This window comes from Piliocolobus tephrosceles, chromosome 1, assembly GCF_002776525.5.
Source record: "Piliocolobus tephrosceles isolate RC106 chromosome 1, ASM277652v3, whole genome shotgun sequence".
NCBI lineage: Eukaryota > Metazoa > Chordata > Mammalia > Primates > Cercopithecidae > Piliocolobus > Piliocolobus tephrosceles.
In genome coordinates this window covers 203,202,634-203,221,749 of record NC_045434.1, presented here as the reverse complement: position 1 = coordinate 203,221,749, position 19,116 = coordinate 203,202,634, and the positions used below count along the sequence as shown (strand labels likewise).

The following is a 19,116-nucleotide window of genomic DNA, read 5'->3' as shown; positions in this document are numbered from 1 at the left end:
TTTTGAGACGGAGTCTCTCTCTGTCACCCAGGCTGGAGTGCAGTGGCCCGATCTCGGCTCACTGCAAGCTCCGCCTCCCGGGTTCACACCATTCTCCTGCCTCAGCCTCCCAAGTAGCTGGGACTACAGGCGCCTGCCGCCACGCCCGGCTAATTTTTTGCATTTTTAGTAGAGACGGGGTTTCACTGTGTTAGCCAGGATGGTCTCGATCTCCTGACCTCGTGATCCACCCGCCTCGGCCTCCCAAAGTGCTGGGATTACAGGCGTGAGCCACCGCGCCCGGCCATGTACTTTCTATATACGGCAATTGATATTGTTTTTCGTTCATGGTAAGGACAAAGTTTCCTTCCTAAATATTTTAAGTTAAAAAGTGAAGAAACTTAAAGAAAAGTTAATAAATAACAGTTCTGGCATAGAAATAAAGATGGCAAAAACCATGAGTTAACCTTAGAACAACACATTTTTGCAGGAAGGGAGTCCTCTCAACTTGGCCAGAACAGGGAGATTGAGGAAGTGAAGTGAAGCCTGCTAGGCAGGGAGGATGAGTCAGCTCAGAGGGCTCTGGGGACAGGCAGTGAGGTGGCGGCCACCAAGAGAGCATTTGTCAGAGCAAAGTGACTGGAAGAAAGTGCGGAGAGAAAAAACACTCTACACTCTCCCTCCTGGGGACTTAAGGAAGGAAGACACTCAAAAGGAGAAAAATAATACACACAGACACACACATACACAGACACACACACACGCCCACTGCAAGTAACACAGAGCACAGTAAAGGGCCTGCAAATTGTACGCTTCTGTAATCCCCACAAGCACCCAGGTTTTGTGGGGGGGACTTTTCCACAAAACCACGAGCCCGGGACAGACAGACTACTGTGCATCACTCAACACTAGCACGTCTTCCAAACTACGACACCGTCTTCACATGTCACATTTTAATGGCTGCATTCCATTCCATTGTGGCTTCAGCATAGGAGTTTGAGATCAGACTGGGCAACATGGCAAAACCCCGTCTCTACAAAAAATACAAAGATTGCTGGGTGTAATAGAGCACATCTGCAGTCCCAGTTACTCAGGAGGCTGAGGCTAGAGGATTGCTCGAGCCCGGAAGGTGGAGGCTGCAGTCAGCTGTGATTACACCACTGCACTGCATAGCCTGAGCAACAGCATGAAACACTGTTGCCAAAAAAAAACAGTCCATTGCATAGACGTGCTACCGTTTTTTACCAAGTGTTGGACAACCACTTTCTCCAGTGTCTTGTTAGTACGGTTCCTGCCCCTATGTACCCCACAACACAACATGACCTACAGATCAAAGGGACCTGGACTTGAATCCGGACCTTTCCTTAGATTTCTTCTTGAACTCAGGCCATTGGCATTCTGACTGGTCAACCCAATCACACGAAGCTCTCTCACAATGTCCTATTTGGAAAATGCGGTCTTTCCACGCATCACCAGAGAGGCATGTTCAAAGATGAGCTTTGAAACAGGCCTAAGTTTATGTGGCAGAAAAGAGTCACTTAAGAACATAGAATCCAGATTCTAGAGTGTTAGACACAGGACCTAATCCCAGTGCTCCAGTGGCTTACTGTGGGACCTTGGTCAAGCCCCAAACCCCTGTGAACAGCAGAATTCCATGACACAGCAGAGACTGAGGGCAAAGACTTTAAAGTCAGAGCAACCAGGTTCAAGTCCTGACTCCGCCACTTACTAGCAATTTACATAAAGTCTAAATTTGTATCATTCTAAATTTACATAAAGGCCTAAATTCATAGGCTCCCATGCTTAGAAGGATTCTGGGAAGGAAACGGAACGGTGCATGCAGAGGACTAGGTGAAGTGCACGAGAACCAATGCCACCACCTGGCCTGCCTTCCTAGCTCTGAGGCCTGCTGAATGCTAAGGCTGAGGTGTGAGGTACTTGTATAGTGACCCCTCCCTTTATCCTCGGGGGATACCTTCCAAGGCCCCCAGTGATGCCTGAAACCTTGGATAGTACCAAATCCTATATATACTATGTTTTTCCCTATACATGCATAACTATGACGTTTAATTCATAAACCAGGCACAGTTATTATCAATAACTGATAACATAGAACAATTCTTACCCTAATAAAAGCTATGTGAATATGGTATTCTTTTCAAAATACTGGATGGGGGTTGATGGCGGGTGACTGAAATTGCAGAAATCGAACCTATGGAAAAAGGGGGGATGATGATACTTGTTCCAAAACGAGGCCCATCACCTAAGGCTTGGAAATCCCTCTTTCCCCATTTGTTTCCCTTTAGATTCTGACATGTAATGAAATTCAAGTGGGAATTTTATCAGTTAACCCAATGCCTCAAACTGACGCTGGATTAAGAGTCAAGCCTCTCGAAGCACTCGGAGCACATTCGCCCAAGGGTGGTGGGCTGAGGATCCCACACTCACAGTATTTACATGTCCACGTTCTGACAATTAGTCACATGATGGGAGGGTCCTTCGTTGGAACCACGGCAACCAGTTCTTGTCTGTTATGTCAAGAAATGCTTTCTCGTGATCCGCCGTCCCAGCTACTTGGGAGGCTGAGGCAGGAGAATGGCGTAAACCCAGGAGGTGGAGCTTGCAGTGAGCTGAGATCCGGCCACTGCACTCCAGCCTGGGCGGCAGAGCAAGACTCCATCTCAAAAAAAAAGAGAAATGCTTTCTCAGCAACCAATATGCATCTAACAGATAGTATGTAACCAAGATAAAAGCAGCATCCTGGAGGAAATTCCCAGGATTCTCCTACGTGCTCTCCATCTGGAATACAGAAAGCTCAGAAACCATGGGCCATCAGCACATAGGGAAAACCAGTTCTATGGTAGGCAATAGGACAAGGGTATTCTAGTTACAAGGTTGATAAACGCCTCTGGATAAAGTTACTAGAGGAAGGACACACGAAATCAGTGTTTAAGAAAATGCAAAGCCTGTTTCCCAGGAATATCACCGAGTGCAATGTAAGATGAAAAAGTAAAAGAGCTTGTCATGAACTGAGGACATGGAGACCCTACTCATCTTGCGGGGAAGGGTTGCCATCTACAGCCTAGAGCTCTAAACCCTCTGAGGTTAGGGATCTCTTTCAACACCTCTGGGTGGCTCAAACCCTTGAGGCATGAACTAATAACCTGTCGGTTATGTAGGCAGGCCAGCAGACTGGTCTCTGTTCGTCCCTGGCTGCAGGTGTAACACAGCCAGGGCATGGAACCAGCTGGTCCTGAGTGTGAACACCAACTTAGTCAATGACAGCTTTATCCTCATACTATGCTCCATTATTACAGAGTCTGCCTAGATGTGTGCAGAGATGAGGAGGAGAAAGGAAAGTGAGGGGCAGGACTATGCAGTACTCAGAGACTCAAAGGTGATTCCAGACCCTGACTACTGATTAGAAGTCACTATGTAGAGAATGAGGCTCCCTTTTATATGAAGAACGGCAACTACTGTGCTTTCATTCTTCCCCCATTTTAAGATGGGTTCCAACTCATCAAAGCAAAGCTGAGGCAGCCACCTAATAAATACTCCACTTTCAGCTGCAGAAGTTTAAAAAACTCTAAAGAACATCGGTTACAATCACCAACATAAAGCACTTTCCCCTGTACGTGAAAATGACATCCTTGGATCAGACTCCATGGTGTCTGTGAGGGACGAGTTTTAGAATCTGAAAGGAATGGCTTGGAAGGCCATCTCTGCCCCTTCCTAGCTGTGTGATGTTATACAAGGTATGTTTTAACTTCTCAAGGCCTCCATATCCACATCTGCAAAATGTGGGCATGCCAAGGCTATGGCAGTGATGGCATAAAATAGTACCCACAAGGTTCAGAGGCCAGCCTAATCCAAGTCCCCTTGCATGATAACCCCCATAAGCAGAAGTGCAAAGGCCTGATCAGCTGAAAGGAGCAGCCCAAGGGCAAGCATCCTAGGGCCTGAAAGTCATGATCTCTCCTTAGTGTCATCACTATGACTTGCATTTTAGATTTACAGAATCCTTCAGCACAGAGCTTTTTAGACCTGGCTGGGCACGGTGGCTCACACCTGTAATCCTAGCACTTTGGGAGGCCGAGGAGAGTGGATCACCAGAGGTCAGGAGTTCGAGACCAGCCTGCCCAACATGGCGAAACCCTGTCTCTGCTAAAAATACAAAAATTAGCCGGGCATAACGGCACGTGCCTGTAATCCCAGCTACTCGGGAGGCTGAGGCAGGAGAATCACTTGAACCCCAGAAGGTGGAGGTGAGCTGAGACCGCACCATTGCACTCCAGCCTGGGCAAAGAGAATGAAACTCTGTCTCAAAAAAAAAAGAGAGATTTTTAGACCCAATCCAATGGTGTTAATAGTATGACAAATGATGGAATTCCTATGGACAATCACAAGCCTGTATTAAATGTCCACATGGGAGGACTAAGTTATAGCATTTTATGTACATTCTTTTTTTGTTTTTTTGAGACAGGGTCTCAATCCGTCACCCAGGCTGGAGGGTGGTGGTGTGATCTCATCTTACTGCAACTTCTACCTCCCAGGCTCAAACGATCCTCCCACCTCAGCCTCCCAAGTAGCTAGGACTACAGGCTTGTGCCACCATATTTGGCTAATTTTTGTATTTTTTGTAGAGACAGGATTTCGCCATTACCCGGGCTGGTCTTGAACTCCTGGCTCAAGCAATCCACCCGCCTCAACCTCCCAAAGAGCTGGGATCACAGGCGTGAACTACCGCACCCGGCCCTATTCACAGTATTCTTACTTTATCCTCTTGACAACCCTGTGAAGAGAACAATAGTATTTCCATTTTGCTGCTCAGGAAGTTGAGGCTGAGACACGAAGTGACTAGGTTCAAGCCCGCACAGTTCATAAGCAGCCACGGTGGGGTGTGGATCTGGGGGGCTCCTTTCACTCTACTACCCCAGGCTGCCTTCCAACAAGCCCTATTTTTCTTCCTGCATTCCTTTATCTTGCCCCCTCCTTAAACCTAAACCTCGACAGTTCACATGCCTTAGAATCAAACACCTGCCCTTAAAATGAAATATCAAACCCCAAGGCAGGGCAGCTTGTAAGTACAGGGCAGTTTACCAATGCAAATGGGTTAATAGAAGTTGAGAGTGCCTATGAAGACCTGCCACCTGCACAAGAGGAGAAAATGGACCAGAAAATAAACACAGTACCTGTCGGAGGGTTGTGGGGGTGACAAGGAGCATCCAAAGGCACCATACTTTGGCTGCCTCAAAGGCACTGGGTACCAAATGTAACTGGCACGCCTGGGTGGGCCACTTACACCCAGAGAAAGAAAAAAATTAAGTTGTTTTCCAGAAGAGTGACTTGTATTATCACCTGAAACAAAAGCACCAATTCAAACAACTTGTTCACGGAGAGGCAGGTGCATGGTCTGCGAGGCCCAGAACTGACAAGGACCTGCAGGGACCTACGGAGGAAGCAGGAGATGAGGCGTCCACACTAAGTCCAAGCTCCCAACACAAAGCAAAGGGAGTGTCCACATGGGAAGACCCTTTCGGCTCTAATAACACCCTACGAGTCCATGTCACTGATTATAACATCGTGTTGTGGTTAATGTTAACAATTACGGTTAACCCTTGCCCAGCTTTACACGTATTAACTCATTTAATCCTCATAAAATCTATCAGAAATACCTAGTTTTATGCTCATTATTATTTTTTTTTTTTTTTGAGGCGGAGTCTCGCTCTGTCGCCCGGACTGGAGTGCAGTGGCCGGATCTCAGCTCACTGCAAGCTCTGCCTCCTGGGTTTACGCCATTCTCCTGCCTCAGCCTCCCGAGTAGCTGGGACTACAGGCGCCCGCCATCTCGCCCGGCTAGTTTTTGTATTTTTAGTAGAGACGGGGTTTCACCGTGTTAGCCAGGATGGTCTCGATCTCCTGACCTTGTGATCCGCCCGTCTCGGCCTCCCAAAGTGCTGGGATTACAGGCTTGAGCCACCGCGCCCGGCCTATGCTCATTATTTCTTAGACAAGGAGATGGAGGCACAGAGTGAAGGGAACTGCACTGGTCTATACGGCTTGGACCTGAAGCCAGTCTCTCTGGCTCCAGAGTCTGCCCTTCGCTGGCCCTGGACTAGGAATCATGACTGCCTGAGATCATGCAGAAACTCCAAGAAAGCTACCCGTGAGACTTCGGGCCAAGCGCTCAGCACCCACCATGTACAAAGCCTTCAGTAAATGTCAGCTGCTTTTAGGATCACTGCTCACACCACGGTCCAACCCTGACAAGGCCAGCACCACTGGGGCAGTCCTGAGCAGCAGAACCCCTCAAGAGAGCGCTGCCCCATCTCAGGGGCAGACCCCGCTCGGCTCCTCTGTTCGACTGAGAGTCTGACACTGAAAACTGGGTAGGCCCTAGGAGAAGCCAGGCTTGGCCAAGAGCTCAGGCCCAGAGATCTGGACGTGTCTAGTTCACAGTGGAATTGCCCAGCCCCAGTGTTTAGTCTATAGTAGGTTGAACCACATGGAAGGCTGATAATTCAACCTTTTGTCACCTAGGAAAATGGCAACTTCATACGGTTCAACCTAATGGAGGGATAGATACTTACACTTTTGTTTTTTTTGTTTTTTTTTTTTTTTTGAGACAGTCTTGCTCTGTCACCCAGGCTGGAGTGTAGTGGCCGGATCTCAGCTCACTGCAAGCTCTGCCTCCCAGGTTTACGCCATTCTCCTGCCTCAGCCTCCCGAGTAGCTGGGACTACAGGCGCCCGCCACCTCGCCCGGCTAGTTTTTTGTATTTTTTTTAGTAGAGACGGGCTTTCACCGTGTTAGCCAGGATGGTCTCAATCTCCTGACCTCATGATCCACCCGTCTCGGCCTCCCAAAGTGCTGGGATTACAAGCTTGAGCCACCGCGCCCGGCCTACTCACACTTATTAAGGACCTACTGGACATTCAGTCATTCATCTAATACCTGTAGAGAACTGGCTGTGTCAGGGCCAGTGTGTAACATTGTTTCAGCATCCCTAAGACTGACAGCCAGGATTTTTCATCTTCCCTCCTAAGGATAAGAAACAAACTTAGGCAGAACAAGGGTAACCAACTCAACCTGCCTGAGCTCAGGTAACTACTAAAACAGGTCAATTTTGGCCAGGCATGGTGGCTTCATGCCCATAATCTCAGCATTTTGGAAGGTCAAGGAGGGAGGATCCCTTGAACCCACAAGTTCGAGACCAGCCTGGGCTACAAAGTAAGACTCTGTCTCTAAAAAATAAGTAGATAGATAGATAGATAGATAGAGAGATAGATAGATAGACAGACAGACAGAAAGACAGACAGACAGACAGGCACTGTGGCACATGCCTGTGATCCCAGCTACATGAGAGGCTGAAGGGGGAAGCACTGCTTGAGCCGAGGAGGTTGAGGCTACAGTGAGACAAGATGGAACCACTGCACTCCAGCCTGAGCGACAGAGTGAGACCCTGTCTCAATCAATCAAACAGGCCAATTTTGTCTTTCCCCTCAGAATCCCTGCATCTTACACTGTACATGGTGTCCAGGGCTAGGATGGGGCTTCACAGGAAAAAGCCAAAGGATCCTTGCAAGGTTTGTCACCCAACAGTCCCCATGGAGGGCTGTCACAATGATTAAGATGTGCTGCTGCCACTCACGTCACAGGCAGGAGGAGCCAGGGACACTGACACTACCGCACAAAGAACTGTCCTGCCCAGGAGGCCAAGCCGCACAGTGGTCGACGCTAGGCTAAGACTATCTCACCCTTGCAGCTGAGTGGCTACCTTCTGGAAAACAGACTGCGGTTCACGAAGTTCCATCTCCTTGATTTTGCATTTCAACAAGTGGAACTGAAAAAAACCTCCTAAACAAAACTCAGACTTCTTCAGCTACTGTGGCTAGACATCATACAGGGGAACCTCTCGGGCCCGGATTCCTCATCTACAAAATAAGCACCCCCATAGGCCAGTGCCAGAGAGGCAGAAGAGCGGAATTCCATCAGCACGTGTTCCCGAGTGGGGTGGACCTGGACCTCCGTGGCAACTCCCACTAACTAGCTGGGGGCCCTTTAGCAAGTTACTACACCTCTCTGAGCTCCGGTTTCCTTACCTGCAAAATGAGGAAACAGACCTCACAGGGCTGGTGTTGAGAGAATACAGATAATGACTGTGGGCATCCGGTAGATACTGGCAGAAGGGAGGGGCCGCTCTGTGAGTGAACACTCAATACCAGCCTACAGACTGAAGGCAGCCTTCATTTCATGGCATCCCCTAATGCCTGCGCCACGAGTGCGCTCCCCAAGACCAACAATGGACTCTGCTTAACCACACCCTAGCCCACCCTCTCTGCTTGAACGAGGTCTCGAATCTCAGGACAACCAGGAATCCACACCACCCCGTGCCCAGAAGAGATTTCAGGATAGGAGGTGTCTGGAGGGTATACACTGAGAACGCGACAACAGCTCACATCGGAAATTCTCAGCAGAGGAACTGAACAGCCAAGCCTGGCCGCTGCTCTTTTGGAGTCTGAGTGCTTCAGGGTCTTAGACTTTTCACACCAGAAGGATGTGGTGGATTAAGACTCCTCCTTCCAGTTTCTGAGCACGAAACTGCAATGCAGGGAGCCCACTTGTGTGAAACCAACGACAGCCCACCAGGGCCAAAGCCTCATGACGGAGAAGCCTTCAGTAGCAACACTCTACCTGCCAATCACTGCTGCAACTGAGAAGGGAAGAGGGCACGGGTACCACCAGAAAATGCCACTGGCTTAATTATAATTGGAAGCTCCAGCATATAGGGTGCAATGCAAAAGCATCATTTCATAACTTTTCTTTGAGAGAAAGACGGGGGTCTTACTATGTTGCCCAGGCTGGCCTCGAACTCCCAAGCGATCACCCAAGCGATCCTCCCACCTCAGCCTCCTGAGTAGCTGGGACCACTGACACATACCACAGCACCTGGCTTACCTTTCTATTTTACCAGGTATATCTATCATGTATACCTGGTAAATACGATGCCTGAATCCACTTACAGAGGGCTCTGAAATAGCACGCCCAAACATTGCTAAATAAGATACCGAGTCTAACTCAGGAGGGTCCTGCTGAGTTCAGCACTAGAAGAGGAAGCTGCACAGAGCAGTTGAAGCAGAGGGTGGAAAAGTGCAGGGTCTGAGCCAGTGGTAACAACTGCTCGCAACCTGCAATGTGGTGAGAGCTCCTGAGACCAGAAACACTGGGCTGCTGTTTTCAGGAGTTTGGTGTTTAAACAGACTGAACCCCCTAAGACTGCTTTCCTTGGGCAAGGGACTCTACATCTTGGAGTCTCAGAAGAAGGAACCAGCACCTGCCTTCCAGGCTGGTTGGGAAGTTAAATGAAACACCACCTATCATCCATCCATGTTAATAGAATCACCACAACAATAGGAGATAACACTCGTACTGCACTCACAATGTGCCAGGCATTGTCTACACTTTCCACACAGGAATTCGCTCAGTCCTCACAATCATCGCTCCATGCCAGGTGAATGGCAATCACCAGGGTTGTTGCCTTACATGACACAGGACTACATGACTGGAAATCTAACACTAGAAAGTTGTAGGCAAAGCCTCCTGTTCACAGGCGTTCAGAGATGTCAGAAACATGTGGGGTGACCGTAGGAGGAAGCACGGGGAAACGCAGGCAAGCGGCCTCCCTGCCTGTCTGATGCTGTGGGCCTCCCCACGCTGGTTCTGCACTCACTCCTGAGTCTTTCAGAACTTTGGACACACTTGCTTCCACCTGCTTCCTCCATTCAACCTTAAGACTCGGATGGGCCGGGCGCGGTGGCTCAAGCCTGTAATCCCAGCACTTTGGGAGGCCGAGACGGGCGGATCACGAGGTCAGGAGATCGAGACCATCCTGGCTAACATGGTGAAACCCCGTCTCTACTAAAAATACAAAAACTAGCCGGGCGAGGTGGCGGGCGCCTGTAGTCCCAGCTACTCCGGAGGCTGAGGCAGGAGAATGGCGTAAACCCGGGAGGCGGAGCTTGCAGTGAGCTGAGATCGGGTCACCGCACTCCAGTCCGGGCCACAGAGCGAGACTCCGCCTCAAAAAAAAAAAGACTCGGATGGCATATTCTATCAGGTCTACCTGACTGCTCAGCAGGCATCCACGGACCCGATGGAAAAAATCACTACAGGCAGCACAGCCCAGTGCCAGGACTGCCAGGTGGGCCTTGGTTTCCTCACCTGCATAATGAGGATGACATGAGAATCTGCCTCGTAGGGCTGGCTGGAATATTAAAAAGTCATCAGTCAAAATTAGCTCCTGGCCAGGTACAGTGGTTCATGCCTGTAATCCCCAGCACTTTGGGAGGCCGAGGCAGGCAGATCATGAGGCTAGGCGTTCGAGACCAGCCTGGCCAACACAGTGAAACCCCGTCTCTACTAAAAATACAAAAAGTAGCCGGGCGCAGTGGCACGCAACTGTAGTTCCAGCTACTTGGGAGGCTGAGGCAGGAGAATTCCTTGAGTCTGGGAGATGGAGGTTGCAGTGAACCGAGATCATGCCACTGTACTCCACCCTGGGCAACAGAGCGAGACTCTGTATCAAACAAACAAACAAAAAGAACTAGCTCCTGTTATTCCTACAGCTGCCACACAGAGGCCACCACCCCACCATCTCCCTCGGCAGACTGGTGTCTTAGGCACCAGAACCTAACGCTGTGTGCATCAGGCTGAACTTGGTGCCACCTGCAGTCACGGAGTCGCTGGCTGGATGGATCACTGGGCTAACCAGACTGAAATCCCCATTCAGTTGTTAATAGGATCTCAAGGCTTTGCAGACACCACTATCCAGGATTTAAACTGACCTGAAATAGCTGTGTATCAATGATAAACTGTCCAATCAGAACGCCTACATGAGACAGCTCTAGGGCGGACCCCCTCAGCCCCAGAGGTGGTAAATCATTCCGTCTCACTCTGCCTTTATCTCCTTCCACCATCCCTTCCTTTCCACGCCCACAGCTGCACAGTGTCCAGGACCCTCATAAGCTCACAGGCTGATGCTTGTGAAGGCCTCTCTCTCGTCTCCTTCACCTCCCCAGGCCTACTGCACCCACAGCCAGAGGACTCTTCCTAAAATACCACTGCTCTGCCAGCCTCCTCGAATTTCTACCTGCCCTGTCAAAAATTTCACTGGCTCCACACTGTCCCAGATCAAATGCAAACTCCTTAGCTTAGCAACTCAGGCACTCTACAACTCATTCCTGAGACTGAGGCACCCCATGGGCTCGCATCTACTCCTTGTCTGACCACACCCCCTGACCTCAGTTTTGGTGCCAGTCCCCTTGACCATACCCCACCCCGTTCTCTCTGCCTGAGCACGCTCTTCCCGGGCTTCCTTACCCAGCCCCCAAGCCGACCGTGGGCTGGAGTGGTCTGCAGGGCTGCATGGAGGAGGGGGAAATGCAAGCCAGGCCTGCAGGGATGGGCAGACCACACCACCCATGGGTCCCTGGTTAAGTCTTTTCTAGTATTTTCTAGTACTACTTCCTTCCTGCTGCACTTGGCTTTTTGGACACATCCTGCCTCCCCATCCTGGATTAGAGGACAGGGATGATGGCTTCTATTTGTGTCCCTTACTCTATAGTATGCAGAATAAGACAAGCAACAACCATAGCTCCTGTGTGCCAAGCACTAGAGTAAGTACATTACAAATTTCACCCCTATCCCCCAACCCCATAAAATGTTATCTTCATGCTACGGACCAGGAAAACAGAGACCGAAGGAATTAGCAGCCTCACTGACAGTCACATGCTGAGTGGCAGACAGGACTCAACTCCAGATGTGCCCAACTGCAGACACCATGTTCTGTGGAGCAGGCAGCCGCCTCTCAGCTCTCACTCAGCGTTTATGTAGCTGGTATTCACTAAGTGCCAGGTGGCCAGTGCAAGGTGTGGGGTACTCAGAGGGACCCAAACAGACAAGGTCCCTGCTCTCACAGAGCTCATACACTCTGTCCCCAGCCCTGTCTCTCTTCTTCCAAGCCTGGAATAGGGCAAGAACCCTCCAGTCACAGGGGGTTCCACTGGCACAGACAAGGCATTCGGGCCTGACATACAGCATGAAGCTCTGGCAACACATGGTGCCCAGCTCACAGCGAGCTTGTCTTCAGCGGAGAAAACAGCCCCAGGCTCTATTAGGGAAGTTGTCCATTCAAGGCACAGCCCAGAGCCAGGCAAACTCCAAAGCAGCCATCAGCAGGCAGTATGGAGTGGAGAAAAATGGTTTGCTCTGGGGTCGGAAAACCCAATTCCTCCACTTAGTAGCTAGACAGGGACTAACCATAAACCCCTTTGCACACTTTTGGAAAACGGTGATAATAACGATAGTTAATGTTTATAACATCATGTGCCAGATGCTACTGGATGCACTTGACAGATACTACTTAACCCTCATTACAACCTTATGCAGAGGTACGGTTATCCTAAGGCAGTCTGGCTCCTAACTCTCTTTTCTCATGCTATGCTGCCTCCAGCCTAAAGTTGAACCTACCTTGTCAGGCTGTGGTGAGAACCGTTCTAACAGAGCGCATAGTACATGGCTGATGCTCCATAACCATTAAGCCTCCCCTTCCTTCCACTGAGACATGAATCTGTGAAAGCCTAGGTCTGGAAATGGCATGGCTCTAGCTGGTCCCATTATGGGTGATCTTGCAGTTGCACCCCCTGGAATTCCACACTGCACCCTCACTGGTGGATCTGCTGCAAGGGGAAATGGGACAAGATTATGTATTTATGGGACCCTCTGCTCACTGTTTCTGGAAAACACAGTGAGTGGGGTCCAACACAGTGAGTCAGGCTGATGTGGATCCGAATCCCAGGCCTGCTGCTCACACCGGTCACTCAAGCTCTCACTCTTATGAGTAAAACGGGGGCTGGGCTATAACCTAAGTCATGTTTCTGGGTCAGGTCCCTCAGTTACCCAGGTTGGACATGCTGGACAAAGCTACCCAGACTGGAGAGGCTGGACTTCCACGGTACTGTAAGATTTCATTGTGGGACCCCAGAAAGCCTTGGCTGTGCAAAGGAGCGAGCGGACTGCATGCACGTGCAATTCAACTCCACCCAATGGCAGACATGAGAGCAGGCACACCCCAAAAGGCCTTGGAGTGGAGCCTGGCACAAGCCCCAACTTTCTCTTCAGTTTCCTGCCATAGCTCAAGCAGATGTGCCTGCTGTTACACTGCACAAGGCTCTTTCCCCCTTAAACTTTAGGTAACAGTGATATGCCCACCCCTCAACAATGTGAGCTGTGAGGGCAGAGATCCTTGTCTGTCTTGCATCCTCCGCACATAAACAGCACAGAGCAGGCACTTGATACACAAAAAGCTGAATTAACATTATCCTGTAGCTTCAGGTACCCCACAACATGCCTCAGTATTTGCCTAACAATAAGCCTTTCCCAGCCTGGAGGACAGGCTTCTAATGGGTGAGGCACCTGCCCTGCCACCATTTCCCTGTGGTCAGTCATATGTCCTGTTCCCCAACTCATGGAATGGAATGTAAAAGTATAGGATGTTGGGGTTATAAATATGAGTATCTGCTTTCAAAGGCATGGCTTATCATTTCCTTAATCTCAAGGCATTGATCACTGGCTACTTTTTATAAGCATGCCACCAAAAAGAGGCCAGGTGGGCTCAAATGAACAGGGCTGTATAGACAGACAAGAAGGATGTGAGTTGAACAATGTATCTTATCCACACCAAGAGACATTAATGTCAACTATGTTGTTTCACCTTGTAACAATACCAAGTTCCCATCAGCTCCTGCCAGGCAAAACCATCTGTGAGCTGGAGCAGCGATTCCTGAGGGGGCCTCCCTAGTCCCCCTTCCTGCTAAAAGCCTCACCATCATCATAACTAAGAATAATTCCCAAGTCAGAAGCTGGAGCTGGGTAAGGAACGGTGCTCTGAAATTGTACAGCCCTCAAGCAGTGGTAAGATTATTACCTGCTAAGGGAATGCAGATAAATTCCATTTGCCTATGCATTTTAACTGGGAAGGAGAAACTCATGCCAACAAAAATCATGGAATTCACTCCAAAGTCAAATGCTTTTTAGATTCTCAAGCCACTATTTCCCTCAATGGGTAACAGAGATCTAGCTGTATTCTCTACCATCGAATCTACTGAAAATGAAAAACACGGTGATCTGATTTCATTTGCCTTCAATGCAACCTCACACCACCACTTCTGTCCTACCCCAACCATCTACACTGGCTTAATGGTCAGAGTATTCAAATAGGGGATAAACCTAACAATAAGCAGTCAGAAATTACAAGCCTAAGGGACACTAAGAACAAGTGACTAGGAGAATGAATATGAAATCCAAGCAGGTAAGTTCATGGACACAGACACATCCCAAAGAGAACATTCCAAGTGGTTTCTTCCAATGCCAGGTGCTGTTCTAGGCCCCATGGATACAGCCGTGGGAAACACAAAACAAAAATCTCTGCCCTCCAAGAGCTCATTCTGGCCCATGCTAAATATGCCTGTACCACCATACAGCTATTTCACTATAACATGATTTTCTATGCAAAGGATTTAAAATACAAACCATGGGCAATAAATACTGCTCCTCTCCCCTTGCCATGTTTGAATATCCCATTCTATGTTTTTCAAACCGTGTCATTAAACCTCCTGACATATAAGCAGCTTGGTACAATGGGAATAACAGTTTAGAGCCTGCCAGATGGGCTTCCACTGACCAGCGGTGGTTCCTCCACTGGCTGGGCAACACCTTGAATAAGTCACTCCACCTCGAATAAGTCACTCCACCTCCTGAGCCTCAGCTGCCTCATCTATCAAATGGGGACAGCCCCAGAAGGGCTTCATGTGGATGAAATCAGCTTGTACAGGTGAAGCACACCACAGTGACTGGCAGACAGACAGTTCCTCCAGCCTTTCCAGTCTTTTCAGATGAGAGCCGAGTACAAGGCTCCTGAGAAGCTTCAGGTGTCATGTGCTCCTCCTGGAGGACTGGGGCACTTTCCCATCACCTGGCGAGCATCACCGCTTCCTGCCGCATACTTTGTCTTCAGCGCACACTCACGAAACTTCAGCCCACTTTCAAAGTCCTCACCCAACACTGCCCTGGAGAAGTCGTACGCCACCCAGACCTGGGGCCAAAACAAGACCTCCCCAAACAAGGAGTTTTCAGCCAACGTTACTGGAGAGATCCGAAGGCCTTAAAAGTGGCACTGCCCATGTTTTTAATCAGCATACAGGAAGGCATCCAAAGCTTAACTCATCTCAACTCCTCACCCTCCTTTAGCAGCAACATCCCTTGACTAAACAAGGAACCAGGGTCCTCAAAACACTTTGAGGCCCAAAGTCCACATACAAACATACTCCAGAAATCCCTTGACCCCATCAGGAAGAAGTTCTCTGGCCCTTCCAACCTAAGTGCTGGGCCTGTCCTGCGGAAGGGTCAAGTGGCAGGAGTGCAGGTCTATCCGTGGGGGCCTATGTGAAGCCCCAGGTTCCTCAAAAGTCTGGATAGCATCTGCCTTTTTTACCAAAACAAACAGTGCCAGTGGAGCCAGCACTCTCCCTCCGAGTTCTGCTCACCTGATCCGAGGGACTTCCATAATCAGCAGTTCCAACCCTTACAAGCTGACAGTTCAGAGGGAAAGGGAGGCTGCGCCTGCTTGGGTGCATAGTGTCCAGGCCATATGCTGGATCCTGGGCCTGGTGGCCCCCTAAGGCCATGGCCTCACAAGGGCGATTGTGCGTTCATCCTTGTCCTGTGGGCCACCCACCCTCAGCCCTCAGCTCCCACTCAGGCCTGGGCGCCGCGGACCCCGGCCCGCCCTGCAGGACGCTTCGCAAGCACAGCACCCACGGCGGCAGCCTCAAAAAGGGCCCGCAGCGCGAGCCTTCTGGGCACACCGATGCCCGCCCTTCCCTCGCTGGCTCCCAAGCGGCCTCCCTAGAAGGAGTAACTGAGAAGGCACAGCACCGGGACCACCCCATCCCTGCTGGAGAGCTCCCCTCGCTTCCCGAAGGCTGCAAAGAAGGCGCGCCCCAAGTACAGGGAAGGGGACCCTGGATCATGCACGGGGCAGAAGACAGGACTCCGGTGAGAGGGTCAGGAGCCTGGTGAGAGGGTCAGGGCGGAGACCGAGCGGGGCTGACGCAGGTTACGCTAGGAGTGGCGAGAAGTCCAGGGAAGGGGATCATGGTAGTGAAGGGGATCGTGGTGGGGAGGGGGCAGTGAGATCCAGGCGGGGCCATAGGCGGAGGAAAGGAGGTCCAGATTTAAGATCACAGAGGGATGAGGAGATTCAGGCTGAGGCCACGGAGAAGAGGGGAAGCAAACCTAGGCCGCTGCAGGAGGGGCTGACGGGGGTCCAGCCTGAGGCCATGGAGAAGGCAAGGGAGGGAGGGAGGCAGCGGCCTAGCCTGGGCCATGGCAGGGAGAAACGACGGCCTAGCCTGGGCGGGAGAGACGGGGGAAAGCAGACCTAGCCCTAGACCAGGGGAGGAAGGGGGCCCACGCCAGGGTCACCGCGGGGGTGCCTGGCTGGGGCCACGGTTCGGGAGGGAGGGTCTAGTCTGGGCTATGGGAGAGACCAGCCTGGACACAGAGGTGGTGAGTGGGACTCCAGCTTGTGGCGAGGGCTGGGAGCGGGGACAGGGTCACTGCCACCCAAGTCGTCCGCGCCGGCGGCACCCTCCTGGGCGGGGAGGGGCCGGGTCCACCCAGGGTCCGGGACCCCGCCCCTCCCCCACCCCGGGAAGCCACCAGTCCCGGGCCACCGATGGGCAGGGGGAGGGGGACGCGAGGTCTGGAGGGGCCCCCGGACCGGGGAGGGGGCTGTGCGGCCTTTACCATGGTGGCGGCGGCGGCGGCGGTCCCGGTCCCGGCGTCAGTGGCTCTCCCCCCCGCAGCAGGGCCCGGCGCTTCCACTTCCCCGGGTGCCCAGGAGTGAACATCCGGGTCAGCGCCCCCCTCCCCCCGCGCCGGGCCGCAGCCACCTTCCTTCCCCGCCCCGGCCCGGCCCGGGCCCGCCCCCCACGCCGCCAGCTTACGGCCAATGAGCGCGCGGGGCTGCGGCGATCGCCAAGTATGGAGAGCGGCGCTGGAGGCGGGCGCCGACGGGGTGCGGGGGTGGGGTCTGCGCGGCGGGGCGGGGAGCGTCGCGGCTCGCCTGCCGGGGGTCCCGGGCCCGGAGTACGGGGCCCGGGCGGGAGGGCTCTCCGCGGTTTTGGAGGCCTAGTACCCGACTCTGGGCCTGCAGCAGCGGGTGGCGGCGGGGGAACCGCGCCCCATAGTCCCGGCGGGCGGGGATGCGGAAGGCACCGGGGCTGTGAGGCGACCGGCCCTCTGCGCCCCACCCCGTGCACGCGCTCACTCCTGCGGCGCACCCGGAACTGCCGCCGACCGCGGACCGGCCCGACCCAGTCCAGCCCAGTACGGAGGGAGCGCCCCAGGAGCCGGGCCGGAGCCCAGCGCTGCGGCTCCCTACGGCGGGACCTGGAGCGCCGCGCTGCACCTGAGCCCGGGCAGGAATTGAGGAGCCTCGGGCTGACATCATTTATTCAGCACCTACTATGTACCAGGCCTTGTTTAGGCACCGGAAGATAACAGATGAATAAGACATAAAGATCCCTGCCCTTATAGTTGCAGACAGAATAGCTGTGAGGATGACACAGGTAGAGATTAGAAAATTAAGTTCAACAGGCTGGGCGCGGTGGCTCTCACGCCTGTAATGCCAGCACTTTGGGAGGCCAAGGGGGGCCGAGGTCAAAAGATCAAGACCATCCTGGCCAACATGGTGAAACCCCGTTTCTACTAAAAATACAAAAATTAGCTGGGCGTGGTGGTGCCGACCTGTAGCCCCAGCTACTCGGGAGGCTGAGGCAGGAGAATCGCTTGAACCCGGGGGGGCAGAGGTTGCAGTGAGCCGAAATCGCGCCACGGCACCCCAGCCTGGCGACAGAGCAAGACTCTGTAACAAAAAAAAAAAGAAAGAAAAAGAAAATTAAGTTCAACAAATGCTAGCCGTTATGAGTACTGTTGGATGTGCTACAGAGAGAACCATTCCATTTGCCCAGAAGGGCTTCCTCTCTCCACAAAGTGACTCAAGTTTCTCTCTCCCAATGGCGCGATCTCTCGCTCTCTCTCTCTCAATCAAATATTTGTTGAGCTTAGTCTAGGTGACAGGAAACCTGGATTGCTAAAAATATGTGCCCTCCGTGGCCTGTTTGCTTTGGTTAAATCAAATTAGGCGATCTGTGAGGGCATGGTAAACAGTACAGATGACAGGAATTGTTTCCCTGAGCCAGGCCCTGTCCTCAGGGAGCTCATAGACAAGTAAAACCTTTCACAGGTAGCCACTGGCAGAAAAAGCATACGGGTAAGTCTCGCAAGAATGGTATTGGATGAGTATTACAGGAATTCAAAGAAGAGAATGGCACACGCAGTAAATATTTATTGAGCATCTGCTATGTGCCAAGCACTGTGGTAGGCTCTGGAAATACAGCAATAAGCAAAACAACCCACATTGTTGTGGAGCTTGAGTGTTGTCAGGGAGACAGTCGGCCACCGGGCAAATAGAGTGTCCGAGGCCAGGCACAATAGCTTACGCCTGTAATCCCAGCACTTTGGGAGGCCGAGGTGGGCAATCGCGTGAAGTCTGGAGTTCGAGACCAGCCTGGCCAACATGGGGAAACCCCATCTCTACTAAAAATACAAAAATTAGCCGGGACCGGGCGCGGTGGCTCACGCCTGTAATCCCAGCACTTTGGGAGGCCAATGTGGGCGGATCACGAGTTCGGGAGATCAAGGCCATCCTGGCTAACAGGGCTAAACCCTGTCTCTACCAAAAATACAAAAAATTAGCCGGGCGTGGTGGTGGCCGCCTGTAGTCCCAGCTACTCGGGAGGCTGAGGCAGGAGAATGGCTTGAATCCGGGAGGCGGAGCTTGCAGTGAGACAAGATGGGGCCACTGCACTGCAGCCTGGGAGACAGAGTGAGACTCTGTTTCAAAAATAAAAAAGTAATAGTAACACAGTGTCGGGTAGTGATTAGAAATAATGAGAAAAATTCAAGCAAGCAAATAGGTAAGCAAGGCAAGGCCTAACTTAGCAATATTTGATC

The 19,116-nt window shown here is 51.7% G+C and overlaps 1 protein-coding gene across 2 annotated transcripts in view; it reads right to left on the bottom strand.

The window, feature by feature from the left end:
- CAPZB (capping actin protein of muscle Z-line subunit beta) overlaps nucleotides 1-17,045 on the bottom strand; it is a 150,082-nt gene extending 133,037 nt beyond the window's left edge. For both annotated transcript variants that reach the window (XM_023219798.1, XM_023219800.1), the window contains exon 1: nucleotides 16,846-17,045. In XM_023219798.1, the coding sequence (XP_023075566.1) occupies nucleotides 16,846-16,848 (3 nt within the window). In that variant the 5' untranslated portion in view covers nucleotides 16,849-17,045. The remainder of the gene's footprint in view (nucleotides 1-16,845) is intronic.
- Nucleotides 17,046-19,116: the final 2,071 nt, after the last annotated feature.